The 26625-nt window shown below is 41.7% G+C and overlaps 1 protein-coding gene across 1 annotated transcript in view; it reads right to left on the bottom strand.

Annotated features, from left to right (window-relative positions):
• LOC115514234 (prolyl endopeptidase) overlaps nt 1–26625 on the bottom strand; it is a 120206-nt gene that overhangs the window by 85293 nt on the left and 8288 nt on the right. The window contains 4 exon segments of the mRNA XM_030316045.1: nt 1641–1762; nt 6320–6529; nt 9034–9164; nt 10347–10480. Of these exon segments, the coding sequence (XP_030171905.1) occupies nt 1641–1762; nt 6320–6529; nt 9034–9164; nt 10347–10480 (597 nt within the window).

The raw sequence follows: 26625 nt of genomic DNA on the forward strand, positions 1-26625 counted from the left end.
AAACAGTTCTGCTGTAATGAAATTATTAGCTTTGAAGCATAAGAATTTCTCTAGAAGAGTATGTCTTTGATTTTATGAAGAATTCAGAGGGAATAAAACTGATTATTAAAATACACTATTTTAAGTTTTCCCCATCAATACCTTCCCCCCCACAAAAGGTAAAAAGAAACACATGAACTGACATTAAAATGTTTTGGGGCAGCATATTTATCTCCCTAATTGTTACACCTGGATGACAGTAAAGATGTGTATTATTTTACAAACAAACACCTATTATCCATAGTAACTAGAAGACTTATGCAGGAGGAGAAGCTGAACTAAGAAGAGTAGAAGCAATCTCCACATAGAGTCAGAAAAGCCATTAAAAACAAATAGGTGAGAAAAATGACAACAGCAACTACAGACGGAAAGCTCATGGGAGGCGGCACTTAAGTGAGAAAAAAAAAGCATGAAAAAAGGACACAGTCTCAGAGAATGTAAGTCCTAGAAATTCACTTTTAACACACTGCATTAAAGTCTGACAAGTTTTGTGGTTTTTTTCCTATGAAGGGCCAGAAAGTGTTCCCAGCTTTGTGGGTCGTGGGCCTTTTGTGGCAGCTACTCATCTCTGCTACTGAAGTCTGAAAGCAGCCACAGACAGTACGTAAAGAAATGGTGTGGCTGTGTTCCCTGTGTTCCTCAAAAATTTTATTTACAAAAGCTGGCAGGAGGCCAGGTTTGGCCTGAAGGCAGGCAATAGTTTGCCAACCCCTGGTCTACGGAAACAAAATAAATAAATGTAAGGACAACTTGGAATAAGGTGTATCAATGCACATGAGCTCAAATACTGTGGATTCCTATTCTACCCCCTAGTCAATCAGACCCATGGGCTGAAGTTTAAATATAAAATGTTCCTTTTTTACCAAAAAAGGTAAGTGGTTCCATGAGCTAAAGACTTCCTAGTGGACTTCTCACTCCCATTAAAAATGGGCCGACAGCCCACCTATATCAAAACATTTAGAATGTTTTTTTTTCATTTAAAAAATATTTCTCAGTATCCAGAAATGAACTAACAAGAGTTACAATTTTACTCCAAGCACCTCTAAGTTTTTCCATAGTTGATTCTCAACATACAGAGTAAAATCTAGGCCAGTAACTTCATAGACTTCAGTACAGTTGATTATGGTCAAGACCCCCAAGGTATACATGAACTATCTATATATATGATGGGAAAATGTCCAAAAATATACATTTTAATGTAAAAGGTGAATAAAATATGAAGAGGCAAGCTGTGTAAAAAGGAAAACACACACACTCTTGCTCCCCACATTCTCACTTAAACAAAGAAAATGTTTGGAAGGATATTCTCCTCGCCTCTGAGAAATAAAATTCCGAATTTCAAAATGTTTGTGTTTTGCTTTATGTGATTCTGATTCTGTACTATTACATTTTCCACCATAAGCAGGTATGGTATTAAAGTTTTCTGTGGAGGTTGCAGTTAAAAGGTTTATCACTTTCAAAACTAAAAGTCAGTTTGAATACCGATATTTTTAAGAGAATATTCACTCACAGGACTTATCCATAAGGATCACACAAGAATATTTATATACACAATTCATGTGACATCATTTTTGTGGGGCAATTTCACAGTAGCACAATACCTCAGCTCCACCCATCCATTTGGGCTCATCAGGAAACTCAGCACACAAAATATCTTCTGACTGATCAGTCCCCAACACGTGGTAACAGAGTTTTTGGTGGAGATTGGTGGATGTCTCTGTACCTGAAGAAGTTAAAAATGTATACACTGAAGTGGCAGTTGACAATTTTAAGAAAATCTACTCCACTGGTATTGTACAATGCTAGAAATATTTAAAAACTTACTTATCTGGTCACAGGATACAAAGTTAACATATAAAACTTAATTGCTTTCTTATACACCAAGAATGAATAGTGGAATTTGAAGTTAAAAACACAATACCATTAAGGACGTAATATACACCATGGGACCATAGTTAGTAATAGTAATACTGTATTGTATATTTAAAAGTTGCTAAGAGAGAACAGGTTAAAGTTCTCATCACAGGGTGCCTGGGTGGCTCAGTTGGTTAAGCATCTGACTCTCAGTTTTGGCTCAGGTCACGATCTCAGGTTTCGTGAGTCAGGCCCCCATCGGGCTCTGGGCTGGCAGTGCGAGCCTGCTTGGGCTTCTCTCTCTCCCTCAGTCTCCCTTCTCTGCTCATGCTGTCTCTGTCTCTCTCAAAATAAATAAATAAACTTAAAAAAAAAAAAGAAAAGTTCCCATCACAAGAAACAGAATTTTATAATTATGTATGGTGATGTGATACATGTTAACTAGATTTAAATGATCATCATTTCATAATATATACAAATATTGAATCATTAGGTTGTATACATAAAATATGTCAATTATACCTCAACAAAAAAAATTTTTTAAACACATTACCATTTACATTAATACCCCCTAAAATAAAATGCTTAAGTACAAATCTAACAAAATATGTATTAAGACTTATATGAGAAACACTACAAAACTGATAAAATAAATCAAAAAAGAACTAAATAAAGGGAGAGATGATCCATGTTTATGGATAGGAATACTGTCATGTCAATTCTTCCTCACTTGACCTACAGATTCAATTTAATTCCAATAAAAGTCCCAGCAAGTTATTTTGTGGATACCGATGAGTTGGTCCTTAAGTTCATGCGGAGAGGCAAAAAACCCAGAACGGCCAACACAGTATTGAAGGCAAAGAACAAAGTTGGAGGCTGACACTACCTGACTTCAAGATTTACTGTAAATAATCGAAACAGTGTGGTACTGGCCAAAGAACAGATAAATCAATGGAACAGAGTAAAGAGCCTAGAAACAGACCTACATAAATACAGTCAACTGATCTTTGACCAAGGAGCCAAGGTAACACAATGGAGCAAAGATGGCCTTCTCAACAGATGGTGCTGGAACAACTAGACATCTATGTGGAAAAAATGAATCCAGACACAGACCTCACACCCTTCACAAGAGAGAATTCAAGTTGGATCACAAATCTAAACATAAATGCAGAACTATAAAACCCCTAAAAGATAACATGGAAGAAAATCTAGACGACCTCTGGTTTGGCAAGGACTTTTTAGATACTATGCCAAAGGTACCATCCATGAAAGAAAGAACCAATAAGCTGGATTTCATTAAAATAAAATAAAAAATTTCTACTCTGTAAAAGACGCTGTCAAGAGAGTAAGACATGTCACAGATGGGAGAAAATATCTGTGAAACACACATCTGGTAAAAGGACTATTACCCAAAATTCACACAGAACTCTTGAAACTCAAAAATAAGAAAAGAAACAATCCTATCAAAAAAATGGGCCAAAGATCTTAACACAAACCTCACTAAAGAAGATATGCGAGGGCGCCTGGGTGGCTCAGTCAGTTAAGAATCCGACTTTGGCTGAGGACACAATCTAACAGTTTGTGGGTTTGAGCCCCACGTCGGGCTCTGTGCTGACAGCTCAGAGCCTGGAACCTGCTTTGGATTCTGTGTCTCCCTCTCTCTCTGCCCCTTCCCCGCTTGCACATGGTCTCTCTCCCTCTCTCAAAAATAAACATTAAAAAAGTTAAAAAAAAAAAAAAAAAGAAGGTATGCAGATAGCAAAGAAGCATATCAAAAGATGGTCCACATCATAGGTCACCAAGGAAATGCAAATTCACACAATAATATACAACTATACTCCACACGCCCCCGCCCAGAACAGACAAAATCCATAACAATAGCAACACCAAATGCTGGTGAGGATGTGGAAAAACAGGAACTCTGATTCATTGCTGGGGGAATGCAAACTAGTGCAGCCACTTTGGAAGACAGTTTCACAGTTTCTTACAAAACTAAACATATTCTTCCAATACAATCCAGCAATCACTCTTTGGTATTTACTCAAAGTAGTTGAAAATTTATGTCCACACAAAACCTGCACACAGATGTTTATAGCAGCTTTATTTGTAACTGCCCAAACTTGGAAGGTACCAAGATACCCTTCAATAGGTGAATGGATAAACTGTGTTACATTCAGACAGTGGAATACTATCCAGTGCTAAAAAGAAATTAATTATCAAGCTATGAAAAGACATGGAGGCAACTTAAGTGCATATTACCAAGTGAAAGAAGCCAATCTAAAAAGGCTACATAGTGTACGATTCCAACTATGTGACATTCTGGACAAGGCAAAGCTATGGAGACAGTAGAAAGATTAGTGGTTGGGGCACCTGGGTGGCTCACTCGGTGGGTGTCTGGCTCTTGATTTTGGCTCAGTCATGGTCTCATGGTCATGGGGTCGAGCCTGGCCTCTGGCTTTGTGCTGATAGCACAGAGCCTGTTTGGGATTCTCTCTCTCTTCCTCTCTGCCCCTTCTCCACTTGCTCACTTGCTCTCTCTCTCCCTCTCTCAAAATAAATACATAAACATTAAAAAAAGAAAGAAGATGAGTGGTTGCCAGAGGCCAGTGGAGAGGGAGGTGAATAGGTGGAATACAGCATTATGAGGCCGGTAAAACTGACACTACAATGGTAGATAGATATCAAGTAGCATACATATGATTGATCAATCACATTTTACATTTGTCTAAACCTACGGAATATACAACATGAAGAGTGAGCTGTCATGTAAACCCTGGACTCTGGGAGAGTATGATGTGTTAATGGAGGCTCATCAATCTTACCTCGTCTGGAGAGGGATGTTGATAATGGGGAGGCTCTGCATGTGGGGACAGGGGAGGTACGGGAAATCTCTGCACTTCCTCCTCAGTTCTGCTGTGAACCTAAAAATGCTCTAGAAGGTAAAGACTTTTTTTTTTGTCTTTTTAAGTTTTGGTTGGGCATCACTCTGGAAGTAATTCACACGTATCTGCTGGCTTTGGAGGCTGCTGTGAGACTGAAGTATTCTTTTTTTCATTATGAAAAGGCACCAAGCTTTCAGGACAATGAAAAAGGTAATACCATAATATAAAAGAAAGTTGTACAGAACTTGGTGACTTTCCATAGCTTTCCCAGGAAGCACATGGTCAGAATTGTTGAGCCTCATTGTAAGTCCCTCCATCACACAACCTGAGTGGCCGTTGAGGTCCTCGTGACAAGAGGGCAGCAAATTACAGCTGGCAAGAGATGGTACCTTTCTGAAATCAATCACAATAACTAATCTTCACTATTTTTGCCACTGAAAGCTGAGCCTAAATAATAATTTTCATGTTTTTCACAAATAACATTGTTCTCTAACAAGAAATGGCCAGTGAAATACTTTTTTTGGTCTCCCACCTGTAAAGACCAACCAAGACAACAGGAAAACACTACATGCCAGAGATGGTAAAGCATGAAGTAGGTGGTGTTGAAAGCTTATATCAGCAAGGTTCAAGGTACCTGGCCCTTTCTATCTGGGAAGATGAAGAGTAAAGGGGGAAAGAAAAGAGACTACTTGAACACAATAGGATCTTTGTGCAAGTGAAAAGAAGAACAAAGGTATGTCCTGCAAGTTAACAAGGAGGAAAATGTCACGATACATCAACCAGGTGACCCATAACTTCTGATCAGAGGAAGAGATACGATCACCACAGTAGGAAAATTTCATAATCACTCAACGTCATTAAATAAATTGGTTTTGTAGAAAACAAAAAAGATCCATCTTCTCCATGACTCCTTGGGAGATATAACACATCTGTAAAGGACTGATTGCAATAATGGCTCCGTTCGTCATGGGTCCTTATATCTGTTTCTCCACCCCTTGAACTGGGGCTGCGGGCCCCATGACTTGCTTTGGCCAACAGAATGCAGCAACATGATGCAGTGCCAGTAGCAAACCTAGGCACCAAAGAGGCTTGTGCCTTTTGGCTCTCCCTCTTGGAATCCTGCTGAGCTGCCATGCAAACCAAGTGGCTAGCTTGCTGGAGGATGAGAGACCACATAGATCAGAACCCAGGCCCCGACACGGGAAACAGCCAAGCCGAGATCAGCCAACTGATCCACAGCCGAACATAGAAACATGACAGAACTCAGCTAATCCAGCAGAACTGCCTGGCCAACTCACAGGCTCACAAGCAAAAACAAACAAACAAACAAACAAACAAACAAACAAACAAACAAAAAAACCCAAACATGGTTATTATTCTGAGCCACTAAGTTTTGGGGCAGTCTGTTACCCAACTGATACAACATCCTTTGAGGAAACTGGGTTCTACACCAAACAACTTCTATGTAGGTTTAGCTTTTAAAGTCATATGAAGTCACACTTCTAGTTCACGAAAAAGGTGCTTCACCTGATACCTTAACTTACCATCACTTTTTCCATCCTGTTGGGGATATGAGTTGTAGAACATCCCCTTCCCATCATGGGTCCATGCCATACAGCTGAACTTGACTCTCTCAAGCACATCTGGAAGCTCTTTGGCACCATCAACTTTCATGAACTTGATCGTCACCCAGTCTGAGCCGCTGGCACTCAGACCATAGGCAAAATATTCACCATCTTCACTGAATGCATAGCCTATGGGACACAGGATAAATCCTCAGTGAACTTGGGGACACAACCCCTAGCCCTGCCCACTGCCCTCCGTGCTGTCTGACAACGTTCTCTGCCAGATGTGCAACAGAAGGAGCAGGAAACCTGCAGTGAGGAACCCAGAGGGCTGAGCCCAGGCCTTACAGGGATTCGCCTCACGAGCTTGGACAAGTGTCCGAACCTCTCTGGGTCTTAGTTTTTTTAACCTGTAAAATGACATCTTGGATTATATGACCACTAAGATACTTTCATTGTTTATATTTCTATAATTCAATAAGCAGTTCGGTTAAAAGCAGAGCTCATCTGAGACTTTCAACATATTTTATTTATACTCTAAAGAGGAAGGGGAAAAAGAATAAGGAAACTACTTTTAGAGTATTGACTGGATTATGACACGTAGCATGTAACAGAACTAAACGGAAGCCATTAAGTAATTTTTGGAATGGATTCCAAACTATTTGAAATCACTCTTTACAACCTCATTTTCTGAGCATTGCTGGCACTCAAGGATTAACGTCCACACCATCTGACCAGCACAAGCCCAGGTAAATAAAGCCCAAGGGTTGCAATGAAGGCTCACACAGTGCATATTCCAAAAGTGACCGTGAAAAAGAAAAAGCAACACCATTTATGAACTGTTACGCATGTCCAATTCTTTAAGTCCATGACAGAATGTTCTAATCACTACAGAATATGTGTTGAGAAATTTTATATGTTTATATCAGCTTTTATAAATATAAAGTAGGTATAGATAGCATTTGTTACCAGATATTGACACTAGAGATTTCCTCTTACAATGTTTGCTACACTTTACTAGGGATTGAAAATTAATCCTCAGAAACTCAACTATTTTCAGAACTGCCCTACTATTTGACATGGAATTTCTATTAGTGGTAAATAAGTTTAAAATTTCACAAAATCTCCTTATTAATCATTTTTGATTCCTATGAAGTATGCAAGCTCATCTCTATATAAATACAGAGAAGAGTCTAGAAGGTGATGGAGAGAAAATACTTCTTACTGTATATAAATTATTTCTATATAATGAAATTTTTCAGGAAAAATTTAAATAATTGATTTGAAATATATAAAAAAATCACATGCTATCAAAACAATCAGTATGTCTACCCACACTGTAACCTCCCTATAATATCATTTTCAGAAAACTTGAAGACTGAGGCCAGGTCCCATGTCTAATTTCCCTTTTCATCTATCAGGACCTGTATATGGCAGGCATTCCATTAAAATGTTACTGGAAAGAATTTTCAGAGACTCTCCTATAATGAAGTTCTTCTGGATGAGTTACAAGTCAGACTTTAGTTAAAATTAAATGATATCCTACACAGGATATGTTCTTACATACCGAACCAGTGTATTAACTTCATTTACAAGTGCAAGCTCAAATTCACGGGAGGATATTTTTGGTTAGCTGGCTGGCATCTTAGTTTCAATACTGATTACTTTCAACACGAGTTAGGTAAAGGACCATCATTTACATACACAGCCTATTTAGGAAGAAGAGGGGAAGACCCATGAAGTGGCTGAGTGGCTCCACAGAATGGTCTTCCCAAAGCGCTGCTACAACAGGGCCTTTTGATTCCCACCTAATCGATTACAGGACGACCGTGTTCCAATTGCTCAATTCCGCAGGCTGAACCCCCACCTGTGCTTTCTCTACAAAACAGAGGATGCTACAGCCAGGGAACTGCAGGGAACAGTCAGGGAAATGCTGAGCCAACTTCATTAAGATCTAGGATACCAACGAGAGATGATTCCCAGAGTATACAACTATTAAAGCATAGAACCAGAGAAGAACCAACTTCCTTCCTTAGAACCAGTGCTCGTGGCACAAACCAACAGTAATGGTTATGGACTGTGGAGGTTATCTTGGGGTGGAGTTATTGAGGAGACATGTGGTCACTACAGGCCAAACTTAATGATTTGGGTTTTAAACTTGCATCTTCAGGCAACAGGGTATCAACCGGTCTAATTTCTACAAGACTGTGTTGTTTTTTTTTTTTTTTACTTTTAATTCTAAAATACTGACAGCTAAAGTTTAAAACTCTGATCACTTCCTCCCCACCAAGGAAAGAGATCTTGTAAATATTCTTTCCTATTTTATATTTATAGTCGGAACATTCTTCGTAGAGCTTAAATTACTTACAGAAGATTTTTTTTTCTAAACACAGATAGGTCTCAGGGATGTTAGAAGCAATGATGTTGGTACTTAAATATCTCAGAAGCCCTGGAAGCTAATTTGGGTCCAGTGTGAATTATTCTCCAGTTCTGCTTCATGCCACCAAAACACGTGGCTACTCATGTATTCCAAAGATACTGTGCAAAAATTAGCTTTCCTGATACTGCATGTGCATCTGTTGCACAATATGGTCCATCCCGTCTGGTATTTCAGAGGTGAGGGGACTGCAGCAACGTCAGAGCCGTGAGTGAGGGCCCTAGGACTCCTGTGGGCTTGGCTGTGTAGCACTCACCTCGGAGAGCCACTGTGCCATCGTCAGAGAGTATGTTGGGGTCAAGGAACACTCTGGCTTCACCTTCTAAGGAATCCTGTACGTATAATACTCGCTGGTTCTGCAAACCTGTATTGTAAAAATAGAAATACCTGGGGGACAGAGATGGTCTTTATTTAGCGCTAGAGTTTTCCACTTGTGGGGTACAATCAAATACACACAAGCAAAAAGAAAAACAACACACAAGGGTTCAACTGCAAATGGGCTATGCCAGGGACATACGTACGTGGGGACTAGGATGGAAGGTCCCACCACCTCCCTGTGCCTACAGTTAGTTATCTGAATTGTTTTAGGTACTCAAATAATTTATCATAATTCTGCATATTAACTAAATGGGAACAAATAAAGCCTGCTTCATTTGCTAAAATGAAAACTGATAATCAAAGAAAGCAGTAATTTTTTTTCTTTTCAATGGAAAAGAACACAGGTATTCTAAAACGAAATGCTGGATCCTGCCCTCGGCAAGCTGCTAGGGCAGGGGTGGACAAACCCTTTCTGTACTGGGCAAAACTGCAAATGTTTTAGGCTTTGTGTGCCATAGAGTCTCTGCTGCTGCTACTCAATTCTGTAGTTGTACAAAAGCAGCTATGGATAATATGTAAATGAATGGACAGGTCTGTGTGCCATTTCAATTTTATTTACAAAAACAAGCGGCAGGGGGGCATGTAGACGGTACTTTGCTGATGTGTGTGTGTGTGTGTGTGTGTGTGTGTGTGTGCGCGCGCGCGTGCGCTCGTGCACATGTGTGAAGGCAGCGGGGGGGGGGGTCTAAGAAATTCTCAATGAATTTATGATGATGGTTCCAGAGACTTAAAAAAAAGAACAAGAGAATATGTCTAAGTAGGTGTGAAAGGGAGAGGAACAAGAGAGGTGAATTAGTGATAGGTGCTGCCTCCTGGCCATTTCCATTCCTGGGTGAAAGACACCCATACAATAAAATCCTTTCTAGCAGTATAAGCCAAAGGGAATCTTAGAGGCAAACAAATCTCCACTGCTGTCTGCAAATCATCCTATCTCACCAATTACTAGCCATAAGACAACAGTAACTTCCTATAATCTAGATTTTTTTCCCTAGGAAGTATCTCTACTAAATTTCTTAATTATAATTTTAAGAATATGGACAACAGACCAAAAGTTTTTATTCTCATACTCAAGCATAGAAATGATTTGACTTGAGAGTGAATTAATTCCATCAATGGCAAGTTATTTAGAATTTGTATTTCAAGAAAGCATTCAATTAGACAAGTAAAAAAAATAAAAGCAACCTCACATACCGTTTTCCTTTCTTGAAGTGGCAACTATACTTGGGATAATCATACAGTTCAGTCATTCTCTCTTTGTATAAACCTCTGATAGGACATTGTTCAAGAAATGGAACAGTAATCTTGTTCTGGGCCTCAACAAAAGCCTATAGAGAAAATTTAAATAGAAAAAGCAAGTCAGACATAAAATTTTCCATATGGAATTTTATCCACTGATATATATCCATGAAAGCATATTTTTCCCTCAATAAATGATAACTAGTCCTTTCATGGCACTAACTACATACTGTTAACTCATTTAGAACTCACAATTATCTTATGGAGAAGGCTCTGTTATCAGCCCAACTTTACAGAGGAGAAAACTGAGTCTCAGAGTAGATGAAAAGCTGCCCAACATCAGACAGCCAGGTAGGGGCAGAGTTTACTCTTGAATCTGTTCCCTTAACAAACACAGTCTGCTGTACTAAGATCATGCAGTCAATCGACTACGTTCACACGCTGCCAAGGTGCCAGCCTTCCTAGTCAGTAGTCTGAGATCCCACAAACCATCAGAATTAAAGAAACATATACAAAGGTGCTATTTTACCAGTTTTGCTTTTGCCTATGCTGTCTTCCTAAGGCCTCCTACCTTGTCAACTTCAGAGAACCTTGTTAAAATTTGAAACTGAAGAATATTCTTTAAAAATTGGAGAATGGGTGGCATTAGATAAGAATATCAACAAAAACAGTTTGTAAGAAGGGCAAGAAATGGTCTGCAGGAAGTCAGGGGACCCTGGCAGCAAAGGCAGGGCAAGGGGCAGGTTTCACAACAGATCAACTATACCCAAGCCTACCCTGTTTGTAAGTAAGCAATTAGAAAGTTCTTCATACTATGAAAACTCAGACTCAGAATATTCACCTCTGGCTATTAGTAAGAAATGAAACAAGAATAAATATATTAGCTCTAAATTCAGTTGAAGGTTCAATCTGATGTTTACAAACAGGTAAGTTCTCAGAGGAAAACTTCAGGAAATTAAGAACATAATATATTTTGAATGACAGATGAAAATGCGCTATCATTGGCCTCTACTTTTGGATGGATCATCAAGGTCCAAGGGCCCACCCTAACTCAAAATGGTCTTCAAATGGGATCTCCTACAATAACCACCAACTGTGCTCTGGAAAACCATGATTCTGTGTTCAGAGAAAGCTGTTCTAAAATTCACTGATATTTATAATGTGCTTGAGAATATGAGAGAAAGAGTAGAAAGTAGGACTAAAATAATGAACAACCCTTTTTGCAAGATGATCCATTCAAGAAAAAAAAACTGTTATGGGGGTACCTGGGTGGCTCAGTCGGTCGAGCATCTGACTTGGCTCAGGTCATGATCTTGCAGTTCGTGAATTCAAGCCCCACCCTGGGCTCTCGGCTGTCAGCACAGAGCCTGCTCTGGATCTTCTGTCTCCCCCTCGCTGTCCCTCCCCTGCTCGCCCTCTCTCCCTCTCTCTCTCAGAAGTAAATAAACATTAAAAAAAAAAAAAACCTGTTATGGGTCACATTTCTTATTTCATTCAAACAGAAAATAAAATGTATTGAGTCCCAAAGAAATATAATGCCAAATGCTTATTGCCAAGGAACTGGCAATTCACCCTGGCCTGCCTTCCTACGGCACTTAAGCTAACGATAGTTTCTATACTTTTAAAGAGTCGGAAAACAAAAACAACCCAACAGAGGCCTATGTGGCTCTCAACATCTGAACCATTTAATACATAGTCCTTTATAGAAGAAGTTTGCTGATTCCACTGCGCCTCATTAAAAAGAGTGTCAAAGAGGAAACGGGCTTTTATTTTGGTTACAGTATCAGTGTACAGCCCCAAAGCCACTCAGGGGCAGGACTGTGGAGTTCACAAAGTGTGTGCAAGAGCATTACTGATTTCATGATGGAAGGAAATGCCTTGTCTACTTTACAGACACGGAAACTGAGGCATGCAGTATTGAAGTCACCCGGTCAAGGTGAACAGTGAGTTGGCAAGAGCACTCAAGCAGAATTACAGTTGACCCTTGAGCTACATGGGCTTAAGCCAGGCAGGTCCACTTATTTGTGGATTTTTTACAGTACTATAAATGTATTTTCTCTTCCTTATGACTTTCTCTGTAACATTTTCTTTCCTCTAGCTCACGATAGTATAAGAACACAGTACATAATACAAAAAACACACAAAATACATGTTAATTGACTGTTTATGTTATCAGTAAGGCTTCCAGTCGACAGTGGGCTATCGGTAAAGTTTGGGGGAGTCAAAAGTTATAAGGGAATTTTCGACCTCATGGGGGGTTGGCACTTCTATCTCCTACATTGTTCAAGGGCCACCTGTACTCTATTCTAGTCACAGTAGGAGAGGCTGAGGCCGGCTCCATGCCTGATTCCGGATGTGGGATGAGTAAGAGCAGACACCCGGGGGAGAAAGGAAGCCAGGCCTCCTATGATTTTCCCCCCGCCTGTGTTAGGTGGGGCTGGACAGGCACGTCAGGGTCCTGGAGCATCGGAAAGGACTTAAGAGAAACCTCATGTGCATCAGCACTGATCTTGGCATTGTGGATGGAGAGGTGACAAGTCCAGGACAAGCTCCCTGCCTTCGTGGCGCTAACACTGTACTGGGGGAGATAATACACAAGCCAGAGGGTTACAGAGAATGGTTAGTCCGAAGGCCACACACAGGGTAATCATGAGCATCTGCAGCCTGTGCTGGTCCTAAACTGTATGCCACCTGCCTGGGATGAGGCCAGGACAAAGCCTGAGAGGGAGCGCTGTGAGCAACGTGACATCGCTGTGACATCTCTGCTATGTTTTACAAAAATATCAATCCATACCAGTTTGGAAATTTAAAAACCAGTCCTTCACCACAGAGCCTGGGAAGCACTGGGAAGGAGGAGGGAGGGTGGCTAGGGAGGCCCTTCTGAGGCGGTTCTGAATTAAGGTAGGCTAGGCGACAGGGAGCAGCCATGCAAAGACGGGAGAAGTGCTCCAGGCCAAGGAATGGCAAGTGTGGGACCCTGGGAGATGGGAGCTCCCAGGTGTGAAGGAGAGCAGGGAGGGCAGTGAGGCTGGGAATGAGTGACAGGGAGCAAAGACCCAGGCGGGAGCTGATCATGCGGCACCTCATCACGCGGCACCTGGTGGCAGTTATGAAGTTTGAATCTTCATTCTAGGGGCAAACAAGCTATGACTGGGAAAGGAGGTAGTTACAAAATCTGGCTTATCTTTTGAAACATCTACCCTTGCTTTGGATGAAGAATAAACCAGGGAAGCAAAATTGGAAGTCAGGAAGGTGGGCCAGTGGTCCAGGGAGAGCTGAGGCCAAGTGAAATGGCTGGTCTCCAGAAGAAGCAGGAACGACCACTGTGATGGGGCACAGAGAAAAATGGGCACCGTGTATGCTCGTGTGTGGATTCGATGGCTATTTCCCAGAAGGGCCTCATCAGACTGCTCTAGCTCCTCGGGGCTCCCACCCTGGGATCCCAGTGTGCTGAGGCTCTTGGCTGGCCCCTCTTCTTCCACTGGAGGGGCCTCTGAGGAGGGCACTGTGTGGGCTCTGTGTCCCTCACCCTTCTGGTTTATGTTTGTCTGAGGCTGATCGAGGCCCTATTCAGGCTCTAGTAGGACCAAGGTGGGCCCAAGACACACAGGTGTTCAGTTCCTTTGCTTTGGAAAGGTGGAACCGTCTTCTTCAACTGCTCCTCTATCTTGCATCACTTCTTTTAGACGTCTCGTGGTACAGACACAACTGCGGCCACCGAATCCATCTCACACTGAAGCAGACACTTTGGCTTTTCTCGTTTCAAATGTTCATAAGACTGTTATGCCAGGCATAATGCTACTAAATAATGATACAATTCTAGGAGTATTACGATCAATTTTGTCACCCCACCCATCCACCGATGATAGTCAACCAATTACTCTAAATAGAGCAGTTTTTAAAGACTATGTCCTTCCAAGTCAAAGACCTACACGTAAAACCAAACTGGTCAAATGCCTCAAAGTCTCAAATTCTTTATAACTTGGGCAAATCCTTCTCATGCTCAAGACAGCAAATGTTCTATAAAGGGGCTTTGTGAAATTTAGGGTTCTACAGACTGTCAATATGATTTCTGGTATTTTAATCAGGAAACACCTTCTTGGTCACTTACAGATTTAATAGTTTGGCTTCTTGGTCTAGAAATTAGAATAAATTGGGGGAAAGGGAGAAAAGGGGCAAGAAGAGACGAACAAAACTGGAGGACATCCATGATGATAAAGGAGCGGGGTGAGGAGAATTAGAATTCTCTTCGTTCCTCAAGAAGCTTCGGCGTCCACAGTCGATTACAGAGTGTTGTCCAAGTGACTGGAATCTGAAAGCCCATTAATGACACCTGCAGCTGAGCCTCTGAAGAAGATCAACAGTTTGGATTTTATAGCAATGAATGGATGTGAGCGCACTGAATAGCTGCCCGGGACTAAGAAACTTGGCTTATACCTCCCTCTTCCCTTGAAGATTAGAAAGCTCCACAGCAAGGCAATGTTTCAGTTATGCACACGGAGTAAATTCTAGAGATGTGCTGCATGGCACTGCGCCTGTAGTTAACAATACTGTACTGTGCACACAAAACTCTGGTAGGAGCTCATCTTTTTTTTTTTTTTTTTTTTTAAGTTTATTTATTTTTGACAGAGAGAGAGACAGAGCATGAGTGGAGGAGGGGTAGAAAGAGGGGGAGACACAGAATCTGAAGCAGGCTCCAGGCTCTGAGCTGTCAGCACAGAGCCTGACACAGGGCTCAAAATCACAGACCATGAGATCATGACCTGAGCCGAAGTCAGATGCTCAACCGACTGAGCCACCCAGGCACCCCTGGTAGGAGCTCATCTTAAAGTCTCACCACCATGAAAGAAAAGGAAAGAAGAGCTAGCTGGCAAAGGGTCACTCAGGTTGGGAGCTGGAGATTCCTTTACCCTGTCTTCAGAATTTCTTCAAGTTGTCCTCACATGCACTGTATTTTAATCCACAAAATACCTCACATCCTTTAATAAGCATAACTCATACATATATGAGTAAAAATGAAGCATACAGTTACTCACTAACTAGCTGTATATATATAAAACACCACAATTAACATAAGATTAAACAGATGAATCAGGGATAAAGGGAAATGCTACAAGAGAATAAAGGAGAAACTATTTCCAGGATGAGGCAGGGGTGAGAGAGAGTGGGGCAGGCAGATGTCAAGATGACCAAGAGGGAGTCTTAGGTAGGACATTAACTTGCACACGGCTATCAACCTCCACTCTTCCCAAATAAACAACAAAAACTAGGAATGGTGCTATCCATCACCATCATTTGAGGAGTTTCTGCTGCAAATTATACACACAGACATATGCATGAGTGTATATGACCTGGTTAAAGCAACTTTCAGGGGCTTCTGAAGAAAACAGGTTGGTGTCAGAGGAAAGTCTGGCAGAACAACACGGTCCCAGCCACGAGGAGGCTGAGTGCTTCCTGGAGGCCAGAGGGAGATGCATATGTGGGTCCCCTCTCACTGCTGGGAGTATGGCAGAATTCAGATATGACTCTCCAAGTGCAGGGACACCCTTATAAAAAAGAAGGTAAAGCTCATCCATGAGGCTCCAGGACTCAGGGCCCAGAGATTTGGACAGTCACACAGCAAACTGAAGGCAGGTCATGCCAAACAGAAAATTAAACGCAGCTGCTTCAGGAAACAGGTCTAGAAATTGAGACTTTTATAAAGGAACGGAAATAATATATTTTATAAAACTAATATGAGAAATATATACAAAAAGAGAGAGAGAAATGAGTATCCCATATTTTCCAGTACTCACTGAACATTTTTAAATAATTAGCAGTACCTCAGACAACAAAGGAAATCTTAAATTCCAAGAAAAAAAGGGGATTCAGGTCACAGTAAAAGCACAATGCTACTTTCTTTTCCCAGCCCCACAAACCCATTACTTACTTATTACCCAGGAGGAGAAAGAGTGAAGTCAAGTGGTAAGAGCCCCAACTCTATGGGGCTTGTCTTTTAACATTAAAACCCCAGAGTGGGTGCACCTATTCTCTCTGGGACCGTCCGCCCTCAGGCAAGGAAGGCTCACACTGAGCTTCCAGCTGCATGTGATTAACAGTACAGGTGGGGCCTTCCAGAATCCCAGCCAGGTCTCTTTTCCACCTCCTATGCCCATCCCATATGGGCAAATCAGTTTGACCTTACAGTCAAGTCTTGTTCTCAAATCTAGTCACTACTAGGAAGTCCATTCAAAGCTGAAACTTGAACTCCATTTGGCTTGGTCCTTTGGGGCACATGCTACTAACCAGAAACCTGGCAAGGACAGACAGTAGTTCAAATCTAAACCTAACTAAAAACCTGATCATGAAGAAGTTAAATGCATACACATCCTCTCTTAAATAACTATTTTTTTCAATAAGAGAATCCAAACAGCAACAGTAATATTTAGAAAACAAGAAAAACAAGACTATTAAAGAGTTAAAATTCATGAGATGTGGCAAAACATTTGAAGGTGATATCTGTATCTTGGTACCCTTGAGAAGTCCTACTGATAGAGTGGGGGAACAGTGTGTGACTTCTATTGGCCATTTGAGCACCCCAACCCTCGATCCAGGGACTGATCCAGGGCCAGGAAGAACACCCATACAGGATGAGGCTTGCACTGGGTCCAAGGGCTTGTTCTGTGACTTATGCACACAGTGCTGGTGTCTGGGTGTGCCTTGTCCTGAAGGACAGCAATCACACTGTGACGGTTGAGGTATGTCTGGCACAGGTGAGGTGCTCTGCATTCGAATAAACAAGCCGGGTCTGGAAAGTGACAGTTATGCTTTCAGGAAGTTTGTGTTTTACCCTCTCTCTCCATCAGATTTTACTGTTTTTGAGTACCAGTAGATTGCACCATCTGTCATATGACGTTACTGCTACCTCTGTCTGTATTCTAACTATGCTAACTCCTTTCTACATTCTTCATATAAGAAAACCCTATCGGATCGCCTGGGTGGTTCAGCTGCTTAAATGTCCGACCTCGGCTCAGGTCATGATCTCACGGTTCGTGGGTTCAAGCCCTGTGTCAGGCTCTGTACTGACAGCTCAGAGCCTAGAGCCTGCTTCAGATTCTGTGTCTCCTTCTCTCTCTGCCCCTCCTTCACTCATGCTGTCTCTCAAAAATAAATAAATGTAAAAAAAACAAAAAAGTGAAAAAAACAAAACAAAAAAAAAAACCCTATCCATTTCTGTAAGCAGTCTTTCCATCCATTCTTCTCTATAGGCAAGTCAATAAAGGAGTCATGAACCCAGGCAAAGCAACCAGAACCCTTTTTCAGTGACAGGGATGCATACTGGCAGACAGAAGTTATCTTATGGGATTTGGGACCATGAGGACTGAGTAAAACTGAAAGAGACAAGGCCCATCTTTTCCTACCACATGGAAGAGGCTACTGGAAAACAAAACAATCAGAGAAAAGCAGATGACCTGAGAGACAAAGAGAAACAGGTTTCCAGAAATATCATGTGCACTCCTGGATCAGGCTGTGCCTAAAGGCTCTTACACCCTGGTCGCCAATCACAGCCACTTTGCTCCTTTTTTCACATGAGCTGGAATGACTTGGGTTTCAAGTACCACTAATCCGGCATCCTAACAGCTCTTCCAGGAGTCCTGCCATCTGCTGAGCAAGGGGAGGCTGGTAGAACATGAGCAGCCTAGGAAGAGGAGGAAATGACCCAAAGTTTGCCCGAGTCCTGGTGGGTGGAGCTGAGAAAGATGTATCTACACGAATGGTGTCTTATCAGTACATGAGAAAGTGAAATGAAACTAAGCATTCAAATCAAAGTTTTAAAGTAACAAAAGAACATGAGAAGAAATTAACTAGAAAATTAAAAGAGTATAACTTCTAAGTCCTCGAATGGCTTCTTTAAAAAAAAAAAATTTAAAAAGGTAAACAACAGACTCAACCAAAGCTCTGGCTAAGCTAATCAAGGAAAGGGGAGAAATGTTGCAGAAACTCAATATTAGAAATGATGAAGAAATATAGCCACGGACAGGGAGAGTAGAGTTGGGGACGTAAGAGATATTACACTAACCCCATGCTGGTACATTTTAGAATCTCAATGATGTGGGCAATGTTCTAGGAAATACAAAGGATAAAAATCGATCCAAAAAGAAAGAAAGATCTGAACAGGGCAATAACCATGAAAGAAAGTGGAGGAAAAGAGCCTAAGAATTAATTGCAACAAAAGAATTTGTCCCACATAGCTCTAAATTATCAAGCAGATGATTTCCATGCTATTTAAAGTGCTCTACAATAAATGCAGTGGCAAACATTTATCAAGCACTTACTTGTATCCACCATTTTGCTGCATGGTTCAAAATTATCACTTAATTTTCACCACAACCATACAGAGTAGTTTGCTCCAAATTATAAATCAGAAAATTGAAGTTTGGAGTGGTTAAAAAATATGACCAACATCACATCTGATGAAATTGTGGCGTAAAGATTCAAACCTGCCTTTCTACCTCCGAAGCTGCTCATTAAATGATCCTACCCACTGCCTTCCCATGAACATGCAGGTTCCAAGATCTCTGAGGGCTCCCATTAGTTGTTGGGGGGAACAGGGTAGAAAGAAAATCCTAGAAGGGAGACAAGTTAGGAAGCTACTGAATGTCTACCACAATGGCAATGCATGCCTGAACCAGAGCAGTGTCAGTAGGAATTAAAAAGAAAGAAAGAAAGAAAGAAAGAAAGAAAGAAAGAAAGAAAGAAAGAAAGAGGAGAAAGGCATGAGATTTTATAGAGGCAGAACTGGAATTCCTAAGAATCACGTGTATGATGAAACAGACAGCTGACAGAAATGGTCAGTGCCATACAATATTACGTAGGAGAGTCCCTCAAGTCTTTATTCTAACACTTGCCTTGATATCGCCCAATGAAAACGTCAGAACCACAAACACTGTCCCTCCGATTTATAAAGATGCTATAAACAACAGTGAGGCTTCGACTAGGACTTTGACTCCTTGAAAGTGGTGTTACTATCAAAGGTGTTACCACTTTTCTCTAACCGTGTCTAAGCATTCTCTAGGGCAGTTTTCCCAAGCTTTCTGGACCTTAAGAATTATCTGGGAGACAGAGATTTCTACTGAAATCAGATGCTCCAGAATTACAGTTTGGAGACCTATATTTTACTAAGTGCCCAACGAAGGTGGTTTTTATGACTAAGTGCTTTGTTCCCTGGAAATGGCAGCATGGGGTGGTGAGTGGATTTTAGACAGCTAAGTTTGGGGGCAGTGGGGAAGAGAGGCCGGGAGAAGTCAGAGTTATCTCAGTTCTTCAGTTGTTAGCTCTTTACCAATGGTTTTCCCAAACATATCTGAGACCAGCATTTCTCATAGGAACACCATGATGATTAAAAACCAAAGTCAAGTAACTGCCCACAGGCAAGATGTCACTATTAAATGTATTCAAGCACGTCAAGCATTTTGTCAGTGGTCTGGGGTCTGCTTTTCTAAAATGAGACTCAGGATGTGTCTGAGCCTCTTTTCAGCACAGAACTCTAGCAGCTCGAAGGTTAAGTGGCTTGCACACCCCCAATCGCTGGTTCTCCTGTGCTAACACGTAAATTCCATGCCGGCAGGGGCCACATCTGTCTGGCTTTTGACGGAGTGTCTGTTCCTCCTCCCGGTTTGATCTAATGCTTGCCACAGTGGACACACAGGTAAGCTTGGATAGGAGAGGAAAGACAGGGAACAGGGAAGGGAACGAACACATACGGAGAAGGGAGAGAGGATGAAGCCAGCAGACCTGTGGCATTTCGGGTAGCCGGCATCCATTCTCCCTTTCCAGTGTCCTCCCTTCTTAGCAGACAGTAATTCCAGGTAGCTTCCTGACGGTACAAAAGCCAAAGAGGGTCCCTGGGGCTTCTACCAAATTTCCCATTACCACAGTTCAGCCAAGCAGTGAGCACACATTTGGAGTTTGGCCAATCAAAACTCCCTCTCCTGGGAGAGTCACTAAACAAGGGACAGGCAATTAAAAAAGTGAAGATCATTTATGCCATTAGCAGTGCTGGGTGAAAATTGGAATTTCTGCACTAGAACTATCTGGTTCCTGTCTGTGCCAAGCCTAGCCCTTCAGTCTACCCCAGGAGCTGGGCTCATCCTTGCCATAAATTCCCTATTTGCTAAAGCTGGCCAGAATCCATTTCTGCTGCTTGCATCAAAACCCTGGTTACACGGGTGCCTGGGTGGCTCAGTCGGTTAAGTGTCCGACTCTTGATTTCGGCTCAGGTCATGATCTCACAGTTCGTGGGTTCGAGCCCCACATAGGGCTCTACGCTGACAGTATGGAGCCTGCTTGGGATTCTGTTTTTCTCTTTCTCTCTCTCTCTGCCCCTCCCTAGCTCATATGCATGCTCTCTCTCAAAATAAATAAACAAACCCTGGTTATAGAAGGCATGAGAAAAGAGAAAAAAAGCCAGCAGCACTTAGAAAAGAAGATGGTCCAGTACCAGCAACTTCCTCATACTTTTGATGATTATCCCATCCATACATCAAAAGGAAGTTGTTTCCCTAATTACATATTTCCACTGTGGATTTATAAGAAGTGTATTTACAAACTACAATAAGGAAAAACATTTCCAAAGGAGGTGATGAGTGAGATATTTAGGAACCTGAGATAATATGTGGTAACATATTTACCTAAAGCGCCTCCTGTTTCCAATCAAGAAGGACAGCACAGTAGTAATTCCCAATTCAGGTCCTACATGGAACAGTAATGAATGGGTGGACGAGTGTTTCACAGGCCAGCTTTGCCAAGGGCGTTCACAAGGCCCCAGTTAAAAGAGGTACTACCAGATAGTTTGAAGGTAATCTCTGCCCTAGTTTAATCATCATGCTTTAGAACACGGGAACCTCACTTAGAAGTCACAGTCCCATGGAAAAATACCAACGCACAGAGCGTGAGCCTCTTTATCTTAAACACCTAGGATTCGAAAGGAAAATCCTTCTTAGTTTTCTGGATGAAAATAGAAGAGTCTTTGAAGTTGGACATTCTGACTAAGCGGCTGGAGCACTAGCGTCTGAAGGTCTATATCCCGCTACGGTTACGCAGCAGTGCCCCAAGCTACACCATCTTTGTGCAGACCTCTGCCGGGTACGGAAAATGAATTCTTCTGTGCATTTTCTGAGGTGAAGGTCAGTAAAACCTTGGAAGTGATTTCTATAATACTCATTTTATAGGCGAATAAAATGAATCCAGGCTAGGTAGCCTGCCATGGTCATAGAACAAGAAAATGGAAGGACAAGAGCTCTGATTTGTGTGTTCTGCCTTGCAGTCCCATTTGGCAAATATTCTCTGCCTCCACACTGCTTCCCAACAGAAGTAATATGAGGAGTGCCTGCAAGCGCACAGGATGAAGAACTATCCACGAAAAGGATATTCAGTGTGTCCTAAAGTCTTCAAAGAACATCATAAACCCAAGCCAATTAATTTCCAGTGAACTTCATCTGCTGTCATTTGGCTCAGAGACTAGCCCTTCAAGCACTGGAAGTCCTGGGAGCAACCTTCAACTCTGCTGGCTCTGCAGCCCAACAGCACAGTGGCCTGCTGTAGAAATGCAACTGGACAAATGAACTCTGCTCACCCAGCTCCAAGCTACTTCTTCCACAGGTTGGCTCTGGTTCCATGCTAGGGAAAGCCCAGTGTCCAGGGAGATCTGGGCCAGACTGGTACCGGAACAGAGCAGAAACTCCTCACACTACGTACGTTTAGGGTTAACCTTTAACAATGAAAACAAAAGCTAGCAAACGAACAAGAAAACAGACCTCACAATAGGCAGGAAGGATGCCTGAAAGCAGGTGCTGACCTCCTTAAACTTTGTTCTCCACTGACCTCTGTGACACTAAAATACCTACACTGAAATCCTAGGCTGCTTCAATATCCTAGAGATGATCAGAAGTCATTTAAGATTTAAATCTTCCCTGCCAGAGAAGGAAACAGTGTAAGGACAGGGGAAGGGAAAGGTAACGTGTCCAGGTTTCTTACTCTGAAAGACTGAAGGACCCCTGCTCTCCTCCCTACGTTTCTCAGCCTCTTCTCAGCAGGTGTAATGAGCTATCTCCAACTAGTCAGCCCAATGGGAGAATGGGAAGGGAGAGCAAATAATGTCCTAGAGAAGACCTATGTTGTGTATTCCTTTGATCTTCTCTGACACAGTTGGCAATTTTATTTTATCAGAAGGAATGAACATAAACTAAAACAACTGTTTTGTTTTGTTGTTGCTGGTTCTCACTAACGTTCTTCTCTCGTGAGATCCACCAAGGAAACAGAGCTGTTTGCTGTGGCTCTCATTTTGCCTAGGGCCACTCTCAGGGAGAAAACAAAATTAGTCCTTAGGTATATGCAGATCATATTCTACACTTAGCTACTGCTGTACCAAAGTCCCAGGACAGAGTTTCTGTGAAAGGCAGATTTGACAATTAGTTACAATTAAGAGGGCTATCCCTTGAAAGGTAAAAATCCCTCCATTCTCTGTATCTCCCCTTCAGTAACTCAGTAACAACTTCTGGCATACGCAACTAAGAAGTTGGAGCCACAAAACATGGGGTAAGACGGAGAGCCTCCTGAAGAGCCTACAAGGACACTGCTTCCGTCTAGACCTTGGGGCTGCAAAACCAAGCCCAATGATGTAGAGAGAGGAATTTATCACACTATCAGGAAGGGGAGCAAACAGGGTGGAATGACTGCACCGCAGTGAGCGGAGAGGCCAAGACAAATACTCGTTTAGTAGTGTCACAGTGACCTCAAAGTGAGATTGCCATCTCAGCTGTGAGAGCAATGGAAGCAGAGTCTGGGGACTTGGGAGTCAACGCAGGGCCAAATGGCAGAGCAGTCTGCTGGACAGGACAGATGCAAGTCTCCACCACTCCCCCGAACATGTGGTCCACGTGCACAGTGAAGAACATAGGGTTGGGAAGTTTCTGGATTTGAGGAGGTTGGTCTATGTTGATGGGCAATATTACCGGGTATGGTGACAAAGGAAGAGGGTCAGCTATGTGACGGGGCGTGTGGAGTGACTCCTGGACAGAGGAAGAGAGGGAGATGGCACATGGTAAAATCTGAAATAACAACTGATCAGGGCACCCCTGAAGGGCCAGGACACCAACGAAGAGGAAGAAAGAGGTTGAGAAAAGCTACACAGAGGGTGGGGTTTGGGGTTTGTTTCTTGTTTCTAGGAGGGAAATCTAGAAAGTTAAAGATGAGGATGTCAATCATGTGCACGTTAACGTCAGTGGATGGAAGACAGGGGAGCAGAGCCTCGTTATTAGATTGAAGGCTCAAGTTGACCTCAGCGTCAAATACGGGTGTGCAGGAAGACTGCTCCAAAGTGCCTCCTACGATCTACAAAGGACATGCTGGAGATGCCTGTTGAAAGGAGAGTAGGAGCTAACTGCCTGTTGGGGCCTGCCTATTTAGTCTCCAAATCATTTTTAATGACTGCAAACCTCCCTCTCTAGCTCTTCATGCTGAAAACTTCCAAGGTCACCCGGGTGTTCCACTTACACCAGTGAGATTTCACTACGGTTCAGATGCTTCAAGAGTCATACTTAGCTCTTCTCTAAAGTGCTTTTAACCCAGAACTTTCCCTTTATCTGATTTTTGTTGTTTAGTTTCTATCCCTATATAGATTCTCCTACAATCATTTTACAAAGGTCGTTTTTAATGTTGTAACCACTTGGAGCACTGTAATTTTTATCCTCGCACTTAATATTCTACCACAAGCACTTTTTCATGTTAGCATGCAATCTTTACAGCCCAACATTTTAACAGATGCACCTATTACTTCATTGAACAGATTCAACATATTCTACTTAAACACTACACTATTGTTGGAAAATTTTCACTATTAGAAATAACGCCCTGGGGCGCCCGGATGGCTCAGTTGGTTAAGCATGTGACTCTTGGTTTCGGCTGAGCTCATGATCTCGCATTTCATGGGTTTGAGCCCCACATCAAGTTCTGTGCTGACAATGCAGAGCCTACTTGGGATTCTCTCTCTCTCTCTCTCTCTCTCTCTCCCCCTTTCTCTCTGCCCTTCCCCTGCTTGTCCCCCCACCTCAAAAATAAATATACTTAAAATTTTTTAATAAAAAAAAAAAGATATAACACTCCAAACTGAGCCTTTGAGAAATCTCTGTATTTTCAAAGTGGCATTATTACTTTCCCAGTAGGCACAAAATCTCTTTCTCATTCCCAAGTGTTTGCTTTTTGTTGCTCTCAGATGGGTTAATTTCTCATTACTGATGGTACATAAGAGCTGACAGTTTTGTATTTCTTTTGTACATACTATTTTATACATAATCACTTTATGGAATCATTAATTCTGGTAAGTTTTCATTTGTTTCCCTTAGGCTTCCTAGATACATGATCATATAATCTACAATTCATGATTTTTACTTTCTTCTCTCCAAATTTTGGTTCATGTTTTAATGTACTGATCAAAGCTTTGTGAACATATAAGAATCATAGTAACAGAGACATTTAGCCTAGTATTTAAGGTGCTGTTTTGAATGAGATGTCACCTTGATAAAGCACTGTAATTCCAACTGTACTTTTAGATTTTAATTTTTTAAAGTTTACTTACTTATTGTGAGAGAGTAAGCGAGCAAGAACAGGGGAGGCACAGAGAGACAGGAGAGGGAGAGAATCCCAAGCAGACTCCGCGTGTTGTCAGTGCGGAGCCTAATGTGGGGCTCAAACCCACAAACCATGAGATCATAACCTGAGCTGAAACCAAGAGCCGGACGCTTAACAGACTAAGCCACTCAAGCACCCCTTTAATTTCTTTTTAATATTAATTAGGATAATTATATAGCTTTATTTAATCTATTTCTATATTAAACTCTTCCTTAATTCCTGTGATAAATTCAACTTTCTTTTAAATCTACTAACATTCATTTATATTCTTTATACTCACAAGAAAGGTTGGTCCTTACATCTTCATTGTCCCACACAGGAGCCACTAGCCACATGTGGCTATTGAGCCCCTGAAGTGTGGCTGCTGTGAACTGATACATGCTAGGGGTGTAAAATAGTCACTATATTTCAAAAACTTCGTTGCAAAAAAGAGGAACATATTTTAATAGTATTTGATATTGATTACCTGCTGAGATATTAATATTTTGAAAATACTAATTAAATATAGTACTATAAAATAATTCCATTTGTTTCTTTGTACTTCTTAAAATGTGGGTACTTGAAAAGTTTGAATTATACATGTAGCTGGTATGTATCTACTGGGTAGGACTGGTCTGTACAAAGTATCTCAAGTTTCCATATCAAGGTTGGATTTGCTTCATAGAGTCAAGTGAGTTGTTGTATAGGATCTTTTACGATCTGGAGCATTTCCTATAAAATAGGATTATACGGGCCTTGACAGCTTTAAGGGATTCATCTAGATTCAACAACCTCCTACTTTTAAGTTACAAGTCTGCTCTGATATTCTTTTATAAGGGATAAAGCCTTAAATGCCAGTCACTGTCAGGAATGGATAACCCATATTACATACTAGATTAAATCAAAGACCTCCTGATAGCATTTCAGAATTTAGTATAAAAGAGCTACAAACGTTCTTCACTTCCTGACTGGTTTTTCTTTGTTTTGGAGGCTATGTGAAGATATTCCTCTTTACATCAAGGTGTGACTAATACACCTTTGTGTACATGTGTCTAACCATGAGCAGGAAATATTCGCGCTGCTCTTCTGCTTGTTAGAAAAACACATTAGAAAAAAATAACTCCTCAGAAACCAGATGATATTACTAGCCTTGGTCATTAACGAACCTGTCTGGAAAGGAGGGAGATGGGTGTGTGGGAAGACTGCAGGGAGGAGGCAAAGGTTCAAAGCCACTCTGACACCAGAGGGCAGCTGTCCGCACAGGCCAGTGTGGGCACAGCGGCCACAGCCCATGGTCCCCGCAGGAGGATGGCCAAGTCCCACGGCAAGCAATGACATGAATATATTCCCCCCAAAGCTATTACACCCAGAGTCTTTTCCCTTTTATTAGTTTTTAACATAAAGTTGATAACCACCTAGCTACCTCCACACTTATTAGCTGAATGACCTTGGGCGTGTTACTTAATTACTCAGTAACTCCATTTCTTCATCTGTAAAATGGGGAAAATAAAAAGCTCTGCTTTAGGCTTTGAGAATTAAATGATAGGGGATGCAAAGCTACCGATGAAGTGCCTGGCACACAGTAAGC

This window comes from Lynx canadensis, chromosome B2 (genome assembly GCF_007474595.2).
Source record: "Lynx canadensis isolate LIC74 chromosome B2, mLynCan4.pri.v2, whole genome shotgun sequence".
Taxonomy (NCBI): domain Eukaryota; kingdom Metazoa; phylum Chordata; class Mammalia; order Carnivora; family Felidae; genus Lynx; species Lynx canadensis.